The following is a 19686-nucleotide window of genomic DNA, read 5'->3' as shown; positions in this document are numbered from 1 at the left end:
GTCTTTATACACGTAAATGTGCCCGTGCAGACGCTAATCTGTACTTCCACATTTTTCAGTGCTAGTGTATCACCTACGAGAACTAGATATAAAACTTTTTAAAAGGGGATTATTCTATATTTTAAAATTTCACCATTTCTCTTTTTGAATTCCATGACTATGTAACTGTCTCTGGCGAAAAAAAAAATGTGTGGTGGAACCAGTTCTCTATCTAAGAAAAAGCATGTTGACCAACTGGCTTGGGTAAGGCCGACAGTATATTTTCTTGGTGCTTCCTAGTGCAGAGTGCGTTGTTCATAAACAGAGCCGCTGAGACACCTGGGCTCCTGCTGTTTGGCAGTGTGAGCCCAGGAAGTAACCAGGGGTCCAGGCAGACTCTCTATTAGCCTCATGCCGGCGCGTCTCATCATCTACAGTGTGGCCTCCGAGTTGTTTTTTTACTTTAAGCGCTCCTGAGTACCATCAGCCACACTCAGTTGCACGGTCTGTCTGTCTGTTCACAAGCAGTACACCCTGTGGGGTTGGGAGCCTGCGGGGTGATGTTTGTTTCTGAGCACAGTTCAGTGTGAAAGACTTTGCAACTAGCCCATCAAACCCCCGAGCACAAGGAGAAGCTAGTTTTATTTTTCGCCACTCCTAGAGAAAGCCCCGTCTTCCCTCACATGTGGTCCAAAGGAGGCAGCCATGTTCAGATGAGCGGAAGAGAGCCTCAGAAGGCAGAAAGTAGGCAGCCAGCTGTAGCTAAAGCGGTCCAGGGAAACGTTAGTGGTTCCGCCCATGTCCACTCTACCGCTCCACGGATGCTGGGCTGAATGAGCAGGGGGTTTTCATACGTTCAGTTCTATTTTCAGTTAGGAACGTGCCCCTGATTTCTTTTGGGTCTGGCATATACTTTTCACATTGGTCTTTTGAATGTGTGTGGAACTGATGGACATCTATATATTTGTGTCTTTGAAGGAGTTAGCTGTCACTGGTTCCATATTGTGCGAAGGAAGTACTAACAATAAATTTGCTGGCATTTTTTACACTGTCATAAAAGTGGCAATTTACTGGGGTCTTCTTTTTCAGAAGTGTTTTCATACTTGTACCCTAAGTCTTTCATTACTTTTGACATCGTGAAGGTAAATTGTCAGCTGAGACAGTTTGGAAGAATCAAGACCCAGTAACTTAAATGTATTGATGAAAAATACTGCTTCCTTACTTGTTTATTGACTTCCTGAGCTTGGCAAATTAAGATATTTATAGAAATTTTGGAAAACAGGAAAATATTTAAACCTGCCTTTCCCCTCTAGTGTTTTTTTTCATAAACATCTTTCTTCAGAGTTGTAATCCTGTTGCATACATCTTTGGTGTTCATGCTTTTAATTTAAATTGTGTTTCTAGGTTCTTTTTTTTTTTTTTTTTTTTTTTTTTTTTTTAATTTTATTTATTTATTTGACAGAGAGAGACCACAAGTAGATAGAGAGGCAGGCAGAGACAGAGAGAGAGAGGGAAGCAGGCTCCCTGCCGAGCAGAGAGCCCGATGCGGGACTCGATCCCAGGACCCTGAGATCATGACCTGAGCCGAAGGCAGCGGCCCAACCCACTGAGCCACCCAGGCGCCCCTGTTTCTAGGTTCTTATGTAATCTTCCTGATTGATTTAAAAGAATGCTTACTATTCCATTGAACATCTTTTAGAATTTGGGTTGTGTTAAATGTCTTTTTCATGTTTCAGGTTATTCTTCTAGGCTTTATTCTTAGAAGTGGGATTACTGAGTCCTTTTCTTAGGATTTTTTGAGACATAATGCTAAAATGTTTTCTGAAAGGTTATGCTAAATTAGGTACCTACTGGTGTAAAAGGTTTCAGGTTCATTTTTCCCTTCCAAACATAGGGATTATATGTATTTAAATTTTGATAATTTAGAGGACAATAAAAATATATGTCATTTTAATTTGCATTTCTTTGATGAGGCAGATTGAATGTATTTTATGAATTAAGTTCTTATATGAGTCTTGAAATTTCTTTATCTCAATTTATATGAGTTTTTAAAAAAATATAAAACATTACCATTTGCTACAGAGTTTTTTTAGTTCATTTACCTTTAAGTTATGTAACCATTTTTACTCAGTCAAATCTTAATCTTTTCCTTTTGTGGTTTTTTTCCCTTTGATTACTTCTAAATTTCAAGTTATTAGACTCTTCAGTGATTCCTCACTTTCTGCCGCGTTTGTTTGGAGATGTACACGAACATGTGCTTCTGCACGTGGGGACACCTTTAATTTATCTGGAATTGGTTTTAGTGACTCTGATGAAGTGGAGGTCTGAATTGAAGTTTTTCCCTGATTTCTGTGAAATGTTGCAGAATGGTTTCTTTTTCACTGTAACGCTGAGACTGCATTTTTGATTCTGCCCATGAAGTCCCGTTAATCTAATGTCTTTCATGTCTTCTTTTTCCTTCAAAGTTTTGTCCATTTCACCATGTGGAAAGTCCAATCCACCCCACTCCCCCCACTTTGTCTTTTAAGATTTTATTTAGTTATTTATTTAGAGAGAGAGAGCACAAGTAGGCAGAGCAGTAGGCAGAGGAGAGGGAGAGGCAGGCTGCCTGCTGAGCAGGTCCTGGGCTCGATCCCAGGACCCTGAGATCATGACCTGAGCTGAAGGCAGACACTTAACCGACTGAGCCACCCAGGCGCCCCTCTTTCCCCCCCGGTGAACCAGGACTGTTCTTTCTGGCTTCCTTCTGCCACGAGCCCTTCTCAGTTGTTTTCTGTCATGTGGACTTCCGTTGTTACCGTGCTAACTTCTCCCTTCCTTTTTCTCCATTTTGTTCACCACAGGGAGTACTCCCACTACCCCAACCTCGTCTCAAGCCCCACAGAAGCTCGATGCGCCAGCCCCTGCAGCCCCGGGTCCCCCCGGTCCACCTTCATCACTGTCCGCTCCCCCCTCCACCTTCTCTTTGCCTTCTGCTGTTGGAGCTCCTTCTGTGTTCTCCTTCGGCTCTTCATCCTTGAAGTCATCTGCTGCTGTCCCAGGGGAGCCCCCTCCATATTCCAGTGGCTCGGGCGCGTCCATCTTCTCTTTCCCTCCTCCTTCTCAAGCCTCCCTAGCGCCCACCCCTGGAGCCTCTCCCATGACGCCATCCGCAGCCTCGTTCTCCTTTGGATCCTTGGGTTTTAAGCCTACCCTGGAAAGCACGCCAATGTCGAGTGCATCTGCTCCAAACATAGGACTGAAGACCGCATTACCACCCTCAGTGTTCAAGGTCAACCTTAGCGAGAAGTAAGTAACCCTTAAAGAAAGTCTACTGCTTTGGTGGCATGAGTAGAAATACCACGTGTTATTAGCTGGAAATTGAGTCACTGTGAGTGAAGTTACAAATAGATTTTCTCTTTTTTCCTGCCTTCCAGAGTAATAATGGCAAGTGGCAAGAATTTAAACAACGTAAAATGTTTGTGTTTAATCAGTGGTTGGAGTCCAGAAGAGTCTCTTAGAATTTTTTTAAATCATAAGAGGTTTTTATTTATATGCTTGTTTTTGCTTTTTTAGATTTAAAATGTAGGAGATCCTCCTTATTTTTACTCATTATTTTATTTATTTATTTATTTACTTTGAGAGAGAGAGCACCCATGCAGAGGGAGAGGGAATCCCACACAGGCTCCATGCTGGGCATGGATCATGACCTGAGCCCCATGCGGGGCTCGATCCCATGACCCTGAGACCATGACCTGAGCTGAAATCAAGAGTCAGATGCTCAACCAGCTTAGCCACTCAGGTGCCCTGATATTCCTTATTTTTTAAAAAATGAAGCAATAAGGAATATACGTCCTAAGAGGGGAATGAATCTCTTGTGGTCCTTTCCCCCTTTACTCTCCGAGGCGCTTCATGACAGCCACCACGGTGGTCTATGAAGTTGTCCCTGTGTCGGGTGACTCTCCTGCCTGATGGTCCTCAGCGGCCTCTCACTGCTGTTCCAAGACAGTCCAGACTCCGTAACGTGGTCCTCACTTTCCTCCCCGTGGGGCTCCTGCCGGCTCCCTCAGATCCCGTTTTTTTTACCGCTTTATCTGCTGCTTGTGTTCTCCCCGCTAGCATGCAAGCCTGCGGGAAGTGATCCCAGCTTGCCCGCGCTCCCCTCTGCAGGCTCCTGTTGCCCCGGAGGCGGTGCTGGCCGTCCTCCCGGCTGCTGCCGTTGTCACACAGCTGCCTCATTCTAGTGGCTGCCGGGAATCCACTTTGTAGCCTCATGGAAATGTCCCTGGCCAGTCAGCTCATCCTGGACATTTAGATTGTTTTTGGGCTATTGCTCTGTAGGTGAAACTTAACTTTCCGTGCCCATGAACGTCCCAAGACGGTGATCTGCTCCCCTCTCCCACTCCCCAGAGGAGGTGAGCGCCCCGAAGTGAGTTCTCAGTGATTTCCTCGGCAGAAGAACCATGCTCGCCTCTCCTAAGTTTATCGGAGCCCCCGCCTCCTTTGTTTTTTTCCCCACTTGTCTTGATAAAAATATTTCACGTCCTGCCAGACTTCATTTCTCCTTCATGTCAGGTCTCGTTATTTTCATGGAGTAGTTTACTCCTCAGTATGCAGAAGATAAGATAAAATGTTTCCTTGGTAGCGTCCACCTTTTGTAAGAAATAGCTAAACCTTTCTGTCTCACAAAGGCAAAGCCCAGGAGCAGTAAGTCCTCTCGGGGCGTTGCTCACGACCAGCGTGACGGGGCGTCAGCGCGGGTGCTCCTCACGCAGTCGGGCTGCCGTTTCAGGTTCACTGCCGTGGCTCCCTCCACTCCTGCCATCAGCTCCCAGGGTGCGCCCGCGACACTGCCGTTCCCCTCTGCCGCCAAGCCGGCTGCTTCTGGACCCATCAGCCACCCCACGCCCCTCTCAGCACCGCCCAGCTCCGTGTCAAAGTCCTCAGTCTCTCCCTCGGCATCAGGTATGATTTTAAGCAAACTGCTCCAGAGCTCAGCCCTGAGTTCTTACGTCTGCGTGTTTCAGTTGTTAGGAACCCTCGCCCCCGTAGTCAGACGAGACCATTTGTTCTTGCTTCCTGTGTCTTATGCTGGTGAGCTATGACAGTCGCACTTGGCTGTGAGGACTGCCGCGACCTGGGTGCTGCCACGCTTGGCTCTCCCGACGTTTCTCATGGAGCGAAGCGTACCCCATGATTCAAAAGGAAGTCTCTCGTTGCGTGCCATCTGTCTTCACGTGCAGCCTGCCCCACATGAAGGGCAGTTACAGAACAATTCGGAAAGTTCCATAGACGAGGGAAGGCCTGCAGTACTCCTAGGCTTATTGCTTCTGATGGCTGGCTGTGATTTTCACACTCAGCCCTACTGTGAGCAAGTCTCTATTAAATGACGATTATAAGTGGAAATAGTTCTTATAACCAAGTTGGAGCCAAGTGCATAGTATAACTCCATGAGCACACATACCTGGCCTGTCTTTTTTCCCTTTCATACCTGCAGAAAGGTTGTGTAAACTGTGTAACAAAGACTGTGCCCTCCACCAAGACAACACTTGGTAACATTCTGCACTGTTTGTTTTGTGGCTTCTTAGCATACATTTTTTTTCATTAAAATATTTGAGAGTTAATCACAGAGACTTCACCCCTAAACACGTAAGCACATATCTCTTAAATACAGGGTTACGTGATATGTTATCACACTCAGGAAATGTAACCATAATCTAATCTGTAGACCATCTCGACACTTGCATGGTTGTCCCAATAATGTTCTTTATGGCTTTTTTTCCTCCAGTCAAGGACCACATGTTCTATTCCAGTTTTTTCTCTTTAGTCTCAGTGTCAAATATTTCTTTGCCACTCTCATCTTCCTCAGCATTGACATTCGTGGAGAGGTCAGGCCAGTAGTTTGGGAAGTCTTGCCTTAGTCTTTTCATATCTGTTTTCAGTGTAGGAGAGGAAACTTGAACTGTGATTTGCATAGATGGTCTCCATTTCCACTGCTCACTACCAGGATCTCCGCCCCCCACCCCATTGCCATTATTTAATTCTTACGGTTTGGAGGGTCCTGGGTTATTGGATTATAAGTCCAGTGGCACTCTAGACTCCCTGGGGGATCCTCTCCCTAATAGTTCAATCAGGCTCTCTGGAGGTGAGGTTTGGGTATGAGTTTCTGGTATAGTTTTTTTAAAAGCCCCCTAGGCGATTCTAATATGCAAAAAAGCAGGCCTTTTTCTGGAAGCTTCCAGGAGGGTCCTGAAGACCATGTGAGTTCTTACAAGGTAATGGGATTATTTACACTTTGTCCCCAGCTTCCAGATGTGCAGCAGGAGGCTCTGGGGAGTGAGCATGGGCGGAATGGCCAGCCTCCGGGGCCTGCACCAGAATGCACATGCCTGCTACTGTCAGAGACTTTCCAGTTTTATCTGCTGTATAAAACGGAGTTTCACATCTAAAAATGTATTATATGTTTTTTCATTATCTTGGATCAGTCCTGACAAACTGGATGCCGCTCTTGGTAACACAAATCATGGAAGGGAGGCCAGGGACACTGAGAAGCTTACTTTTTTAGATTTGAGGGAAGGACACCTATGCTGGGAGGCGAGAAACGCTCTCTGTTTTCATTGACCTCTTATTCCAGCAGGGCGGTCTACTCAGGGAAGCCCAGGCCCCGTGCCCTCAGTGGTGCAGAAGTCACCCAGGATAACCCCTCCACTGGCCAAGTCAGGCTCTCCCCAGGTATGTTCAAACCCAGCTTATCCTGGTGTGTGTATTCATCTACTGTCCCATCGTGTGTTCTTTTTAAAGTGGGTTTTCGTGGTTTAGAATTTATGCCTTTGAAATAGTACTATGGGGGCGCCTGGGTGGCTCAGTGGGTTAATGCCTCTGCTTTCGGCTCAGGTCATGATCCCAGCATCTTGGGATCGAGCCCCACATCGGGCTCTCTGCTCGGCGGGGAGCCTGCTTCCTCTCTCTCTCTCTCTTCCTGCTGCTCTGCCTATTTGTGATCTCTGTCAAAACAACAACAACAAAAACAACAAAAAACTTTAATAAAAAAATAAAAATAAAAATGGACAAAGCTCCTGAATAGACTTTAAAAAAAAAGATGAAATAGTACTCGGGCTATGTGATGGGAGTTACTGAAGTCGGAGCTTGGAACGTTTGTAACGTTTGCTCTTGAACGCCATTCCTCTCAGCCCCAGAGTCTTAGCGCTGTTTTCTCTGCTGGTTCCTGAGCTTGTCGTGCTGTGCTGTTGGCTTTGGTGTATTCTCTCTCTCTCTCTCTCTGAAAAGACTGTAGCGCCTGGTTTTTTTCCCCTCATTCCCAAAGTAACTGAGAAATCTATCCAAGTTCTGTCTTCTGTGCTTTCCATAACATCTCAGTTTATTCTACTTAACTTTTGTATTGACATGTAGTACACATGGGAAAAAAAGTATTTCCGTACACCAGCTGAGTATGCCTTGGTAACAACACTCAGCTCAGATCAAGAAATAGTACATTATGGGGCACCTGGGGGTCTCAGTGGGTTGAGCCTCTGCCTTCGACTCAGGTCATGATCTCAGGGTCCTGGGATGGAGCCCCGCATTGGGCTCTCTGCTCAGCAGGGGGCCTGCCCCCCGCCCGTCTCTGTCTGCCTCTCTGCCTACTTGTGATCTTTCTCTGTCAAATAAATAAATAAAATCTTAAAAGAAAAAAAAAAAGAAAGAAATGGCACATTACCAGGACCCCAGAATTCTCCCTTACCTGTGCCCTTTTTAATTATTCCCCTTGCCGAAGGGGGCTCCCTGCTGATTTCTGACAGCGGAGCTTAGTTTGGCCAGTTCATACCTTGTCCAAAATGGAATCACACTGTGTTTTCTTGTATCGGGCAGTTTGGCTCAACATTATGTTCGTAAGATTGATCCATATCATTGTGGCCGTTTGGAGTTAATGGGGCGGCTGTACTACAAGTATTTTTCTACCTGACAGACATCTGAAGAGCTTTCAGGTTGAAGTTACTGCGAGTGGCATTGTTGTGAGCATGCTGGTTGAGGTCAAGGTCTGGGGGTGAACATACGTATGCATTTCTGTTGGCTGTATGCTGAGGAGTGGAATTGCTGGGCCATAGCACACACGTGTATATTTCTTTTCAGTAAATGCCCACCGGGAGTATAAGAGAGTCAGCTGTGGGGTGCCTGGGTGGCTCAGTGGGTTATAAGCCTCTGCCTTCAGCTCAGGTCATGATCCCAGGGTCCTGGGATCGAGCCCCACATTGGGCTTTCTGCTCAGCAGGGAGCTTGCTTTCTCCTCTCCCTCTGCCTGCTTGTGATCTCTGTCAAATGGATAAATAGAATCTTTAAAAAAAAAAAAGAGTCAGCTGTTCCATATCCTCATCGGTCTTGCTATTTTTCATTTCTTATTGTTATATTTTGCAGTTTTAATTAGTATTTCCCTGGTGACCACTAAAATTCAGCCTTTTTTCCATGTGATTTTGGTCATTTGAATATCTTCTTTAATGAGGTGTCTGTTCTCAAGTCTTTCTTGACTTGTTTTTCTATGGGGTTGTCTGTCCTTACAGATTTCTGTCAGAGTTTCCTTATAATACAAATATATGAATATTTGAATTATGAATATATGAATATATATTATGAATATGAATATAATGAATATATGAATTGCTTTTTCATTCTGCTCGTGGTGTCTTTTGGTGACACCACGATATAGTTCAATATAGTTTAATATAGTTCAGTATACCACCTTTTCTTTATGATTAGTGCTTTTTGTGTTCTATTTTAGAAATTATTTCTGGTTCCAAGGTGTCAAAAAGATATTTTCCTGTGTTTTTCTAAAAGTTTTATTATTTTCTTTTCATATTTAGATTTACAATTTGTCATCTCAGTTTATTACTATGATTTAACTTCGAGAGAATTTTATGTCACTTTCCCACTTGATTTGTGTGCCCTGGAGACCAGAGTCATGGTTTTTCCTTCTCTTTGCCAACTGGCCTCATTCCTGCCCTCAGCATGGACCCCCACAGGGCACACAGTAAATGCCCAGCTTATAGGTCTAGCTTTTGGCATAGTGCACAACACAGGGTATTTATTAGATCAATGTTTTCTGGTTTTTTTTTTTAAGATTTTATGTATTTATTTAACAGAGATAGAAATATCACAAGCAGGCAGAGAGGCCGGCAGAGAGAGGGAGAAGCAGGCTCACTGCTGGGCAGAGAGAGGGAGAAGCAGGCTCACTGCTGAGCAGAGAGCCTGATGTGGGGCTCGATTCCAGGACCCTGAGATCATGACCCGAGCCGAAGGCAGAGGCTTAACCCACTGAGCCACCCAGATGCCCCCAATGTTTGCCCCCAATGTTTTAACGGTTGCTTATGCAGTCTACAAATCCTCTATATGGTATTTGCTGCAGGTATCCGATAATCTAAAAGCCGTCACAAGTTATAATGTCTCTACAGCAGAACTCTTGATTTCTGTCTCCTTCAGAACCTGTTCCAGGTGGTTTGCTCAAGCCCCAAACCCAGAAGGCATTCTGGATCCCGCTACTTAACAGAAGCTCCCCCTAACCCTTACTAGCAGAAGGTCTTGTCAGCTGTGTGCTGATGGGTCGTGTGTGTGGCATGGATCCACATCTGTTGCCCCGGTGAATGTCGTATTTCAGGCCATTGTCGTCTCTTGCCTCGTGACCCTCCTGCCTGGTTTCCCTATTTCTTCTCCCTCTCACTGACATCTGTGCTTGATTTAGCAGCAAGAGAGATCTTTTTAAGTCCTAAGTCAAAGAACAAACTCTCCCGGAGCTCCAACAGTAGTTTTCCAGCACCCTTAGAGAAATACCCAGACTCCTTGGTTTAGTCATACACGACCTGCCCAGCCCTTTCCAGTTCCCTCCCTGACTTCCCCAGCCCACATCTCCTCTGTCTCTCGGCCCCCACCGTGCCGGATCTCTTTCCTGCCTTGCGTTCCCTGCACTTGCTCTTCTCGCTGCCTGGCAGGTGCTTTCCCTAGAACTTTCTGTAGCTTTCTGCAGCTTTCCACTTTATCTCAGGACTCAGTTCAGAGACTGTGCTCAGTGAGGCTTTTCCAGGCCCCCTCCTCTCCACTCGTGCCCCCTTTCTCTTCTTAGGTTCCTGTTTACTTCTGTCCTGTCACTGTCAGCAGCTAAAATGATCTGGCTGGTGTACTGCTTAGTCTTGGTAGAGTGTAAGGACCGGCAGAGCAGAGACCTCTTCTGTCCTGTTCGCCTCTCTCCACTGTCTAGAATATGCGTTACAGTAAGTAGGTACTCGGTCAGTATGGGTTTGAAAGAAGGAGCAAGGGAGCAGTGACTGTCTTGTGAGGGGCCAGGCGCCGAGGCTGCTGCTTCAGCACGGGCCGGGGATGCGTCTGTCAACCTTGTGCCTTCCATTGCAGGCGAAATCACTTCAGCCTCCCGTTGCAGAGAAGCAGGGACACCAGTGGAAAGAGTCAGATCCCGTGATGGCTGGAATCGGGGAGGAGGTAAAGTCGTTCCTGCAGATTTTTTCCAGAAGTAGCCCTGACCATGAGACTGGAGTGGTTGAGTGCAGACTCGTGCATGACTGTTTTGTTCTGGGATTCGGCCATGGCGCACCCTGGGGCCGCGTGCTGTGAGGGCCTGGGAGCCGTGAGTTCAGCCCGCGGCCCTTCCTCTTCTCTGGCTCCTGCAGATCGCACACTTTCAGAAGGAGCTGGGAGAACTGAAAGCCCGGACTTCCAAAGCCTGTTTCCAAGTGGGTGCTTTGGAGGAGCTGAAGATGCTGCGGACGGAGTCTGACGACCTGCACACCTTTCTCTTGGAGATCAAGGAGACCACGGAGGTCTGTGCTTGTGACGTTCTTCCTGATTTGAATTGTACTTTCAAAGTCGCTCCGGCAGCACTCCATTCTTCAGGGGCCCCAGTGTTGTTTTTTTAAGGATGAGTAGTTTACCTAGGAGTGCCCAAGTTCAGATCCTATCACCAGCACTTAACAAATTACGTGACCTTTAGGCAAGTTAATGTAGCTACTCTAGGTTTTCATTTTCTCATACAGAAAATGGACTAATAGTTTCTACCACACCAACACATACCAGCTACTCTATAAAAAAGTCTCTTATAGTTACAAGTTTAGATATATTTGAAAATTGACTCTAGTTTATAAAATAAATTGTTAGGTTACGGTAAAGGGTTAGGTTTAAGAGCGTATATGATATAGAAATACCATGTATTTATTGTTAATAGTATTTACTGTGTTACTGTTATTGCAATGGTGCCAGGCACCGTGTTATCTTGCGGACTCCTCATACCATCCTGTTTGGTAGGTGCTGTTCTCTCGCGCAAGTCAGGAAGCTGCAGTGTAGACAGGTGAAAGTATTGGCCCAGAGCTACCCAATTAGTTACCATGTGCCAGTCCCTGACCGTCTGCCTCCAGAGCCCTGCTCTGAAAACTGTTTCCGGAAAGAATTTCCAGTTCTCCAGGCTGTCAGCAGTGATTGTCTTCGGGTAGTGGGACTGTAGGTAAAACCAGTAGCTTTTCTTACTCTGAGTTTCTGGTCAATGGAACATGTGGTTTTTCAGTGAGGAAGAAAAAACAAAAACTTCAGAAAGTGAATGTTTGTGTTTTTCTTTTCAAACTCTTCGTAGACTCACAGGTGCATCGTGTAAGCTCTTGGAGAAACACCAAGTAGTTGTCCTTGATCCGGTCAGAGAGATTCGTTTCTCGGAAATGCCATGCTTTGTCTCAGTATGGCCCTTGTATCTTTTCTAGTCTCTCCATGGAGACATCAGTACCCTGAAAACGACTTTACTTGAGGGCTTTGCTGGTGTGGAAGAAGCCAGGGAACAAAACGAGAGGGATTGCGACTCTGGGTATCTGCACTTGCTCTATAAGAGACCCCTGGACCCCAAGAGCGAAGCCCAGCTCCAGGTAGGAGGATCCAGACCAAGTGAGAGGTTAAAAACCAACTCCTGCAAGTCATTCTCCCTTGTGAGGTCTCGGATCAGGGGCCTGCCCTTCGGACGTTGTTGATTTCCTGTGAATAATTTGCCCACTTGCATAGATGTCCTTGGCTGTGAAAAAGAAAAGAGCACTTTTCCCCTTCATGTTTTACAGAATTAAAACTGGCATTAGAATTCTTGATTCAGTGGTAAGCTTGGTGGAAAGCATACCATTGAAAAAGATAGATTTCGAAATCAAATCATGAATAACAAGATTTCATGTCACAGTTGCTCGTTGAGTGCTAAGTACGGTGCTGGGTCTGTTTTCCACAGTATTTCTAGACTTCAGCTGTACCACAAGATGAGAGTCACTGATCCCATTATATGCAGTTACGGAAGTTGGGCCCCGTGGTCTCAGGAGCTTGACCACGATGGTGATGTTTTAGTAATACTGAACAGTTGGAAAGCTCCGCCTTCGTGGGCTCTTTTCTGTACACCAGACCTCAGCAAAGTTAGTCCTCTCGTTCATTTATAGTAATTCTTATTCTCTGTTGTAGCAAAATCTGGTTTTCGTTTTCATCTTTCAGTTTACTGAAAATTGTTTCGTCACAAGCTTTCACGGGGTCACCTCCTCTGTCTGCATTTGCCAGAGTCCTGGTAGGAAAGGGTGCCTGCGTGGCCACTGAGCTTCTCCCCCAGGATATGAGGTCTGAGGGTGAGATGAATGCCCTCCTGCCTTGGGGAGCTTGAGACTGCAGACTTGACAGTTCCTGCCATCTCCGTCCCCTGCTTGGCAGACTGACTGATGGTAGGAAAAGAGAGGTTGAGGAACCCCCGCTGGGTCTCTCGGCCCTTGAGGACTGTGGGTGTTTACCGTCATAGCAAGAGCGGGCTCCTCACTTGCCACTCATCAGACGACTGCCTCCTCGTTGCATTTTGATACACTTTGTCCCTTTGTGCGTTTTCACCTCTTGCTCTGTGTCCAGAGCAAAAAAAAAGCATGCAGCTTTGGGGGAACACTTTCCCCATTCAAAAGGAAATGCTTTTCTTTTTGTCACAAAACTAAGTAGACAATAACCGCTAGCATCTATCGAGCACATACCATGTACAGAAGATGGATAAGGAGGCACGTGCTGGAACGGCGCAGGTGTCCTCGTGGGTAAATGCTGGAGCCCGAGTCTGGCGCGGAGCCGGGGCTCCTCACTGCCGTGCTATGCCGAGCCTGGTGGATAAGCAGCCATGGGAAAGGGAACCTATGAATGTGGGATCAGTTGCTGTGGCGGTGCCGATGAGGGAGCAGCTAAGCCACCGAGAAGTGTCTGTGACAGGCCTCATAAGAGACGTTGGCTTTTCAGGTAGGCAGGGTGGGGGGGGGCACTCAGGAGCAGCCCCGCTCGTGAACACACAAAGCACGGCGGCACGTGTGCTCAAAGGACAGGACCTCCCTGCAGCCATCGAGTAGGGAGCCGAAATTTACACTCAGAGCTAAGGTTACTGCTGCTTCCTGGAATCGGGTTGGCTCTTTCTAAAGAACAATTTGCTCATTTTCACTCAGGGCATATACCCTTAGCCCGGTGTAGTTTTAAAAATCCAGTTAAACACGGTAAGAACTTTGTACAAGTGTAAAAACTTATCCGCAGCATATGGCACGCTGTCTTCTCTGTATGCACGTTTAATGCTTCATCTTGATCGCACTTTTAATTTTTGAGAGTCAGGTTGTGAGCCACAAAGGGTAACACTGGACTGAGAGTTACTGCAGGCCTCGAATAAAATAGGTGTGAATTTCATTGAGCGGTCAGTTCCATGTCTAGTGCTGATACTGTTCTTTGAGGTGAGTTTTTCTCACCTGGCAAGAGGACTTCTGTGTTGCATGCTATGAATAGATAGATGCAAAGTTAGTCTCAGCACTTCTGTAGGATCATTTTGTCTGTATTATAGTCAGTTTCCCAGGTGGGATAGCGGAAGCCCAATGGGTGTGCTGTGGGAGCAGCAGAGAGCAGTGGAAAATTCCTGGAGCATGTTGAGTTGCTTTAACAGGCACTGACGAATGAGAATGCGCGACAGCATTTCCCCTGGAGCCCTAGGTCGGCACCCCCTGCCTGCTTCCCTGTGCTTGGGGACCATTCCTCCGTCACAGTTAGGAAGGTTGAGTTCTGTTGTTTTGTTTTAATTATGATGTCCTAATGATTATATTAAAGCCTCTGCTCTTGTGTTTTCTTTGTTCTTTATGGTTCTCAGTAGAAAAATTTACAAAATTATTTTGATTGTTTTGATCCTTCCTCCAAGCTACTGGAAAACTCAGTCATTTGCCTTCTCGGTTTTTTTTCTTATAGGAAATTCGGCGCCTTCATCAGTATGTGAAATTTGCTGTCCAGGATGTGAACGATGTGCTAGACTTGGAATGGGATCGGCATCTGGAACAAAAGAAAAAACAAAAGTGAGCGCGCTCTCTCGTCCACCACGGGTGCAGGAGACACTGCTGGAGCCTTCTGAACAGACACACTCAAGGGCCCCGAGTAAAACCTGCGGTTGTTCCTTCTCTTTGACCCACCACTCTATTTCTGGAAGTTTGTTCACAGAAGTATAGCCACATTTGCAGCAGTTTGCATAAAAGAATTTATATCACAGCGCAATTTATGACAGTGAAAAATTGGATTCGACTTCATATTAGAAGTTAGAGGAGTGGCAGAATGAGTCCAGTCACATTTTTCCCTTAATGCAGAATACTGTGTAACCACTGAATTTTTCCCCTCCAACATAGGGACGAGGTAAGACAAAAGTTATACTGGACGATCTCAGTTTGGCGGTCTAAGTGTAGAAAAGAGGCTCGAAATAAATCTGTCACAACGTGAGATGGGGTTAAGAGGAAGAGGAATCCTTCTTTTATACTTTTCTGTATATTCCAAATCTTCGTGTTGAGAAAACTTTCCTAATTAGTGTGGATGACTTAGAAGGAAGAGAGGAAGAAAGGCACAGGAAACCCTTGTACTACCCTGGTCTTCTGTCCCCAGACATTTGGTCATATGCCATCTGTTTTCCTGAAGGTAATCGCAAGCGGTACACCGTGAGAACAGTGAAGGTGCCCACAGGAAAGCCGAGAAACAGATCAGCCCTCAGAATGCTCGGCTCCTGAAACACCTACACTTGAGTAGTGTGATTAGCCCTGTAAGGAAACAAACCGGGAAATGATCTGTTTACTTGCTGTTCTGTTACAGAACCTGTAAGTGGGACAAGCTGGGTGTGATGTCAGGGGCTGGGCTAGAGTGTGCTTAAAACTCAGCAAACAGAATTTAAGATGTCATATTGCACAACACAGAGGAAGGCTTGGTACCTGCCCTGAGAGCCTCAGTTTGGAGCATAGGTAGGGGAAGGTAGAGGTGAGCATCGATGCTGCAGACACTGGTCAGGGGGAGGATTCTGTGACCTGGGCACTTGTCCCCTGGGCAGTCGGGCCCCAGTAGAGCTGTCACAGCTCACTGCACAGGTTCTAAATTCATGTTCAAGTGTATGGGGGGAATGGCTTGACCTAACAGTAGGAGCCTTCTGTTCTTCATGACAGGTGGATTTCTCTCTGCTAATTAACAAGTCAGCTTCTTAAACAATGTATGATGCTAGCAGGGAAAGCGGACTCTTCCTCCCCATTAGGGTAGCCGTGTATTCTCTACCTCTCACGTGTGTGTTTTAAAGTTGCTTTTCTGCAGAGTTTGTGAATCTATAGTTTTCTAGTGCATCTCTGATTTTAAGTCCGTCTAAATACTACCTTGTATCCTACTGAAATGCCACTTTAAAAATTTATGTTGGGGGCGCCTGGGTGGCTCAGTGGGTTAAAGCCGCTGCCTTCGGCTCAGGTCATGATCTCAGGGTCCTGGGATCTAGCCCCACATCGGGCTCTCTGCTCAGCGGTGAGCCTGCTTCCTCCTCTCTCTCTGCCTGCCTCTCTGCCTACTTGTGATCTCTCTGTCAAATAAATAAAATCTTAAAAAAAAAAAACATTAAAAATTTATGTTGAACTGTCACTAGAAAGAAAGGGACTATTGTTCCTTTCTTATTTTAGATCTTTCGGGTGGGGGTACCTCCCTGTTGCTAAACCGAGAGCTTAGCCCAGCGTTTCTTAACAGCACCCTAAGGAAGTGACTGATGCCCACAGAACTCTAGTGGGCCACAGGGCTTTTTTTCTTGGTGTAATGGACATGCAGGAAAATAGACAAACCCTAAGTATACAGCTAAAAGCATTCCCTGCCCCCCCATTGTTGACTCTGTTTCCCACCCTTTTCTTCCCCAGAACCTCTGTGAGGTTGCATGATGATGCTGTCCTTTGCTACAGGCCCGGCCTGCTTACCCTGAGCTTCTCCTTCCTCATTCTTTATTATCCTTGTAAAGCTTTCGTCCCCTTCTTATGTTCTGGTTAATTTCCCTACGCTGCCTGTCCACCGGGGGTTTTCTGATTTATTCTTTCACTGTTATCGTTGTGGTACTTGCACTGTTGATGTTGAATTCTTCTTCCTTGTTGTCAACAGGCGCTTGCTTGTGCCAGAGCGAGAGACGCTGTTTAACACGCTAGCCAACAACCGGGAAATCATCAACCAGCAGAGGAAGAGGTTGAATCACCTGGTGGACAGTCTCCAGCAGCTCCGTCTCTATAACCAAACCTCCCAGTGGAGCCTGCCCTCGGATGTCAGCTCCCAGAGCAGCACTCACGGGTGTGCAGGGGAATGGGCCTGTCTGTGTCCCTGGCACTCCATGAATGTGGTTGAAGGAACAGCCGACTGTTTGGGAGTCATGTGCACAAGCTGTAGAGTATTTCGGATGCGGGTTTGAAAGTGACTCTGCTCTCACCTGTGTGATCCTGGCCAGGTCCCTCACCCTCTCTGAGCCTTTGTTGCTTTGCCTATAAAACGGGAGTGACAGTACCTGCCTCGGGGTTGTTGGAGAGTGAAATTGAGCGTGCCAGATGAGACAGGTGCCAGTAGGTGATGGCAGATTGTATGTAAATAGCGTTGTTCTTTTGAAAATTAACTGGTAGAATTAGGTTGACTAATGTGTCTAGAAGCTCTGACTTCTCATTTTGAGTAAAAACTTTCAGATCTGGGGCGCCTGGGTGGCTCAGTGGGTTAAGCCTCTGCCTTTTTTTTTTTTTTTTTTTTAAGATTTTATTTATTTATTTGACAGACAGAGATCACAAGTTAGGCAGAGAGAGAGGAGGAAGCAGTCTCCCGGCAGAGCAGAGAGCCCGATGCGGGGCTCGATCCCAGGACCCTGAGATCATGACCTGAGCCGAAGGCAGCGGCTTAATCCACTGAGCCACCCAGGCGCCCCAAGCCTCTGCCTTTGGCTCAGGTCATGATCCCAAGGTCCTGGGATCAAGCCCCACATTGTGCTCTCTGCTCGGTGGGGAGTCTGCTTCCTCCTCTCTCTCTGCCTGCCTCTCTGCCTGCTTGTGATCTCTGTCTGTCAAATAAAGAAATAAAATCTTTAAAAAAAAAAACAAAACAAAACTTTCAGACCTGGCAGTTAGACAGTTTACTCCTGAAGTCACTGGGGTGTTATGTTTCTGCCTTCAGGCCAAATGTGTACATTCTAACTGCCCTTTGTGCTACAGCGCAGTTAGTGCTGGGTTTTCCCTGGTGGGGGGAGGGGGAGGATACTGAGGTGGTAATCTCTTTCCTTTTGGGTTGGATTATGTTGATTGGTTGGTCAGATTTCCTGTTTCCGTATTGGGGAGGTTTTCTGGCATTTATATTTGGGGAGATTTCTCAGGTCATAGTTGGTTTGTATGTAACACAGTCCTCTTTTAGTTTTGACAGTGACCTCGAAAGTCTCCGTAATGCTTTGTTGAAAACCACCATAGACTCTCACACCAAGCCCTTGTCCAGAGTGCCAGGTAAACACGTTCTTCTCATTCTTTAACTCTCTGCATTGTCTTCTGTTGACTTCTTAAAACCAAGTCTTAAGCATTTATGGTTCATGAATTTCTTGCAGCTAAACTGTCCCCTGTGAAACAAGCACAGCTAAGAAACTTCTTGGCCAAGAGGAAGACCCCCCCAGTGAGATCCACTGCCCCAGGTAAAGGGAACCGGTCCTGAATTTTTAGCCTCGAACATACAGTACCTGGTATGAAAGTAGGATGGAAGGAGGAGTCTGCATGACACTTCCGTGTCTGTGTGTCTGTGTTTTCCATCGGTTCTTAGTAAGAAGCAGAGGACATGTCCCCAGATCTCTTGTCCATCTGAATGTTAGAGTAGGGAGCAGCTTGTGCATACTGTTTAGCGCAGTTCAAGGTAGTAGCTGTGGCTTTGACACGTGTTCTGTAGTCCTTCGGTTATGTGGTGGTGGTTCCCAAGGGTCTGGAGAACACTGAGCGGGTACCAGGGACCCAGCTGTGTCTGAAGATGCTTTACTTGTCTAACTCGTTTGGGGTTTGGAGTGGAATTGCATTGCGGTTGGGGAAATACTTAGGAAACTACTTAGGAAACAAAGCAAAAACCTACCGTAAGAGAATGGTGGCACAACACAACTTGTGGAAAAGAAACCATGTGACTAATGAAAAAGAATCTTGTCATTAAATTACCATGTTATTATCTCAATTTTATTTAAAAAAAATACTTGTCATGTGGGGTACCTGGGTGGCATAGTTGGTTGGACATCCGACCCTTGGTTTTGGCTCAGGTCATGATCTCGTGGTTGTGGGATTGAGCCCCGCCTTGGGCTCTGCACTTAGTTCGGAGTCTGCTTCAGATTCTTTCTTCCTCTTCCCCCTCTCCCTGCTTGAGCATGCTCGCCTTCTCTCTCAAATGAATTTAAAAATCTTTTCTTTTCTTTTTTTTTTTAAATACTTGTCAGGGACGCCTAGGTGACTCAGTCATTTAAGCTTCTGCCTTTGGCTTGGGTCTTGATCCCAGGGTCCTAGAATTGAGCTCCACATCCGGCTCCCTGCTCAGTGGGAAGCCTGCTTCTCCCTCTCCCTCTGCCTGCCACTCCCCTGTTTGTGTGCTCACTCTCTCTCCTTCTCTGTCGAATAAATAAATCAAATCCTTTTTTTTTTTTGATCAAATCCTTTTTTTTTTTGATCAAATCCTTTTTTAAACAAAGTACTTGTCATATACAACTTCATACATAATCATGCTTTGCTTTAGTGCCCATATCTGCTTTTTTCTTTGAAATTGTGTTGTAAGTTGAAACTGTTTTTAATACCAACAACAGATGCTTTTTGGTAATTAACAGAAGGAAATTTAATCTTACTGTACCATGACTTATTAATTTTTCTGTAATCATACAATATTGAGTGAGGTAAATAGTAATCACAGATAAGGGAATTTTTTCTTTTTTTGTAAGTAGCCTCCACGACCATTGTGGTATTTGAACTCACTGAGTTTGAGATTAAGACCTGAGCCCAGAGACACCTGGGTGGCTCAGTGGGTTAAAGCCTCTGCCTTTGGCTCAGGTCATGATCTCAGGGTCCTGGGATCGAGCCCCGAATCGGGCTCTCTGCTCAGCAGGGAGCCTGCTTCCTCCTCTCTCTCTCTACCTGCCTCTCTGCCTACTTGTGATCTCTGTCTGTCAAATAAATAAATAAAATCTTTCAAAAAATGAGAAAGAGAGTTAACCATGTGATCCAGTAAATCACTCATGGGTAGGTACCCAGAAGAACTGAGAACAGACACTCAGGCAGGTATCTGTACACTCATGTTCACAGCAGCACCATGCACAGTAGCTGAAAGGTAGAAGCAAGCCAGGTGTCTGTCAGCGGCTGAAAAGATAAGCGCAGTGGGGTATTATGCGCACCTTAAAGAGGAAGGAAATTCTGATGACATGCT

General features: G+C 46.0%; 1 protein-coding gene across 5 annotated transcripts in view; it reads left to right on the top strand.

The window, feature by feature from the left end:
* NUP214 (nucleoporin 214) overlaps window positions 1-19686 on the top strand; it is a 104110-nt gene that overhangs the window by 16388 nt on the left and 68036 nt on the right. For 3 of the 5 annotated variants that reach the window (XM_046022015.1, XM_046022014.1, XM_046022012.1), the window contains exons 12-21: window positions 2823-3267; window positions 4751-4923; window positions 6593-6690; window positions 10351-10437; window positions 10626-10775; window positions 11703-11861; window positions 14206-14309; window positions 16390-16572; window positions 17668-17753; window positions 17852-17935. In XM_046022015.1, coding sequence (XP_045877971.1) covers window positions 2823-3267; window positions 4751-4923; window positions 6593-6690; window positions 10351-10437; window positions 10626-10775; window positions 11703-11861; window positions 14206-14309; window positions 16390-16572; window positions 17668-17753; window positions 17852-17935 — 1569 coding nt within the window. The remainder of the gene's footprint in view (window positions 1-2822; window positions 3268-4750; window positions 4924-6592; window positions 6691-10350; window positions 10438-10625; window positions 10776-11702; window positions 11862-14205; window positions 14310-16389; window positions 16573-17667; window positions 17754-17851; window positions 17936-19686) is intronic. The other 2 variants (XM_046022016.1, XM_046022013.1) reach the window with 2 other exon arrangements.

The sequence above is a fragment of the Meles meles genome, chromosome 11, assembly GCF_922984935.1.
Source record: "Meles meles chromosome 11, mMelMel3.1 paternal haplotype, whole genome shotgun sequence".
NCBI lineage: Eukaryota > Metazoa > Chordata > Mammalia > Carnivora > Mustelidae > Meles > Meles meles.
This window is presented reverse-complemented; position numbering and strand designations above follow the sequence as displayed.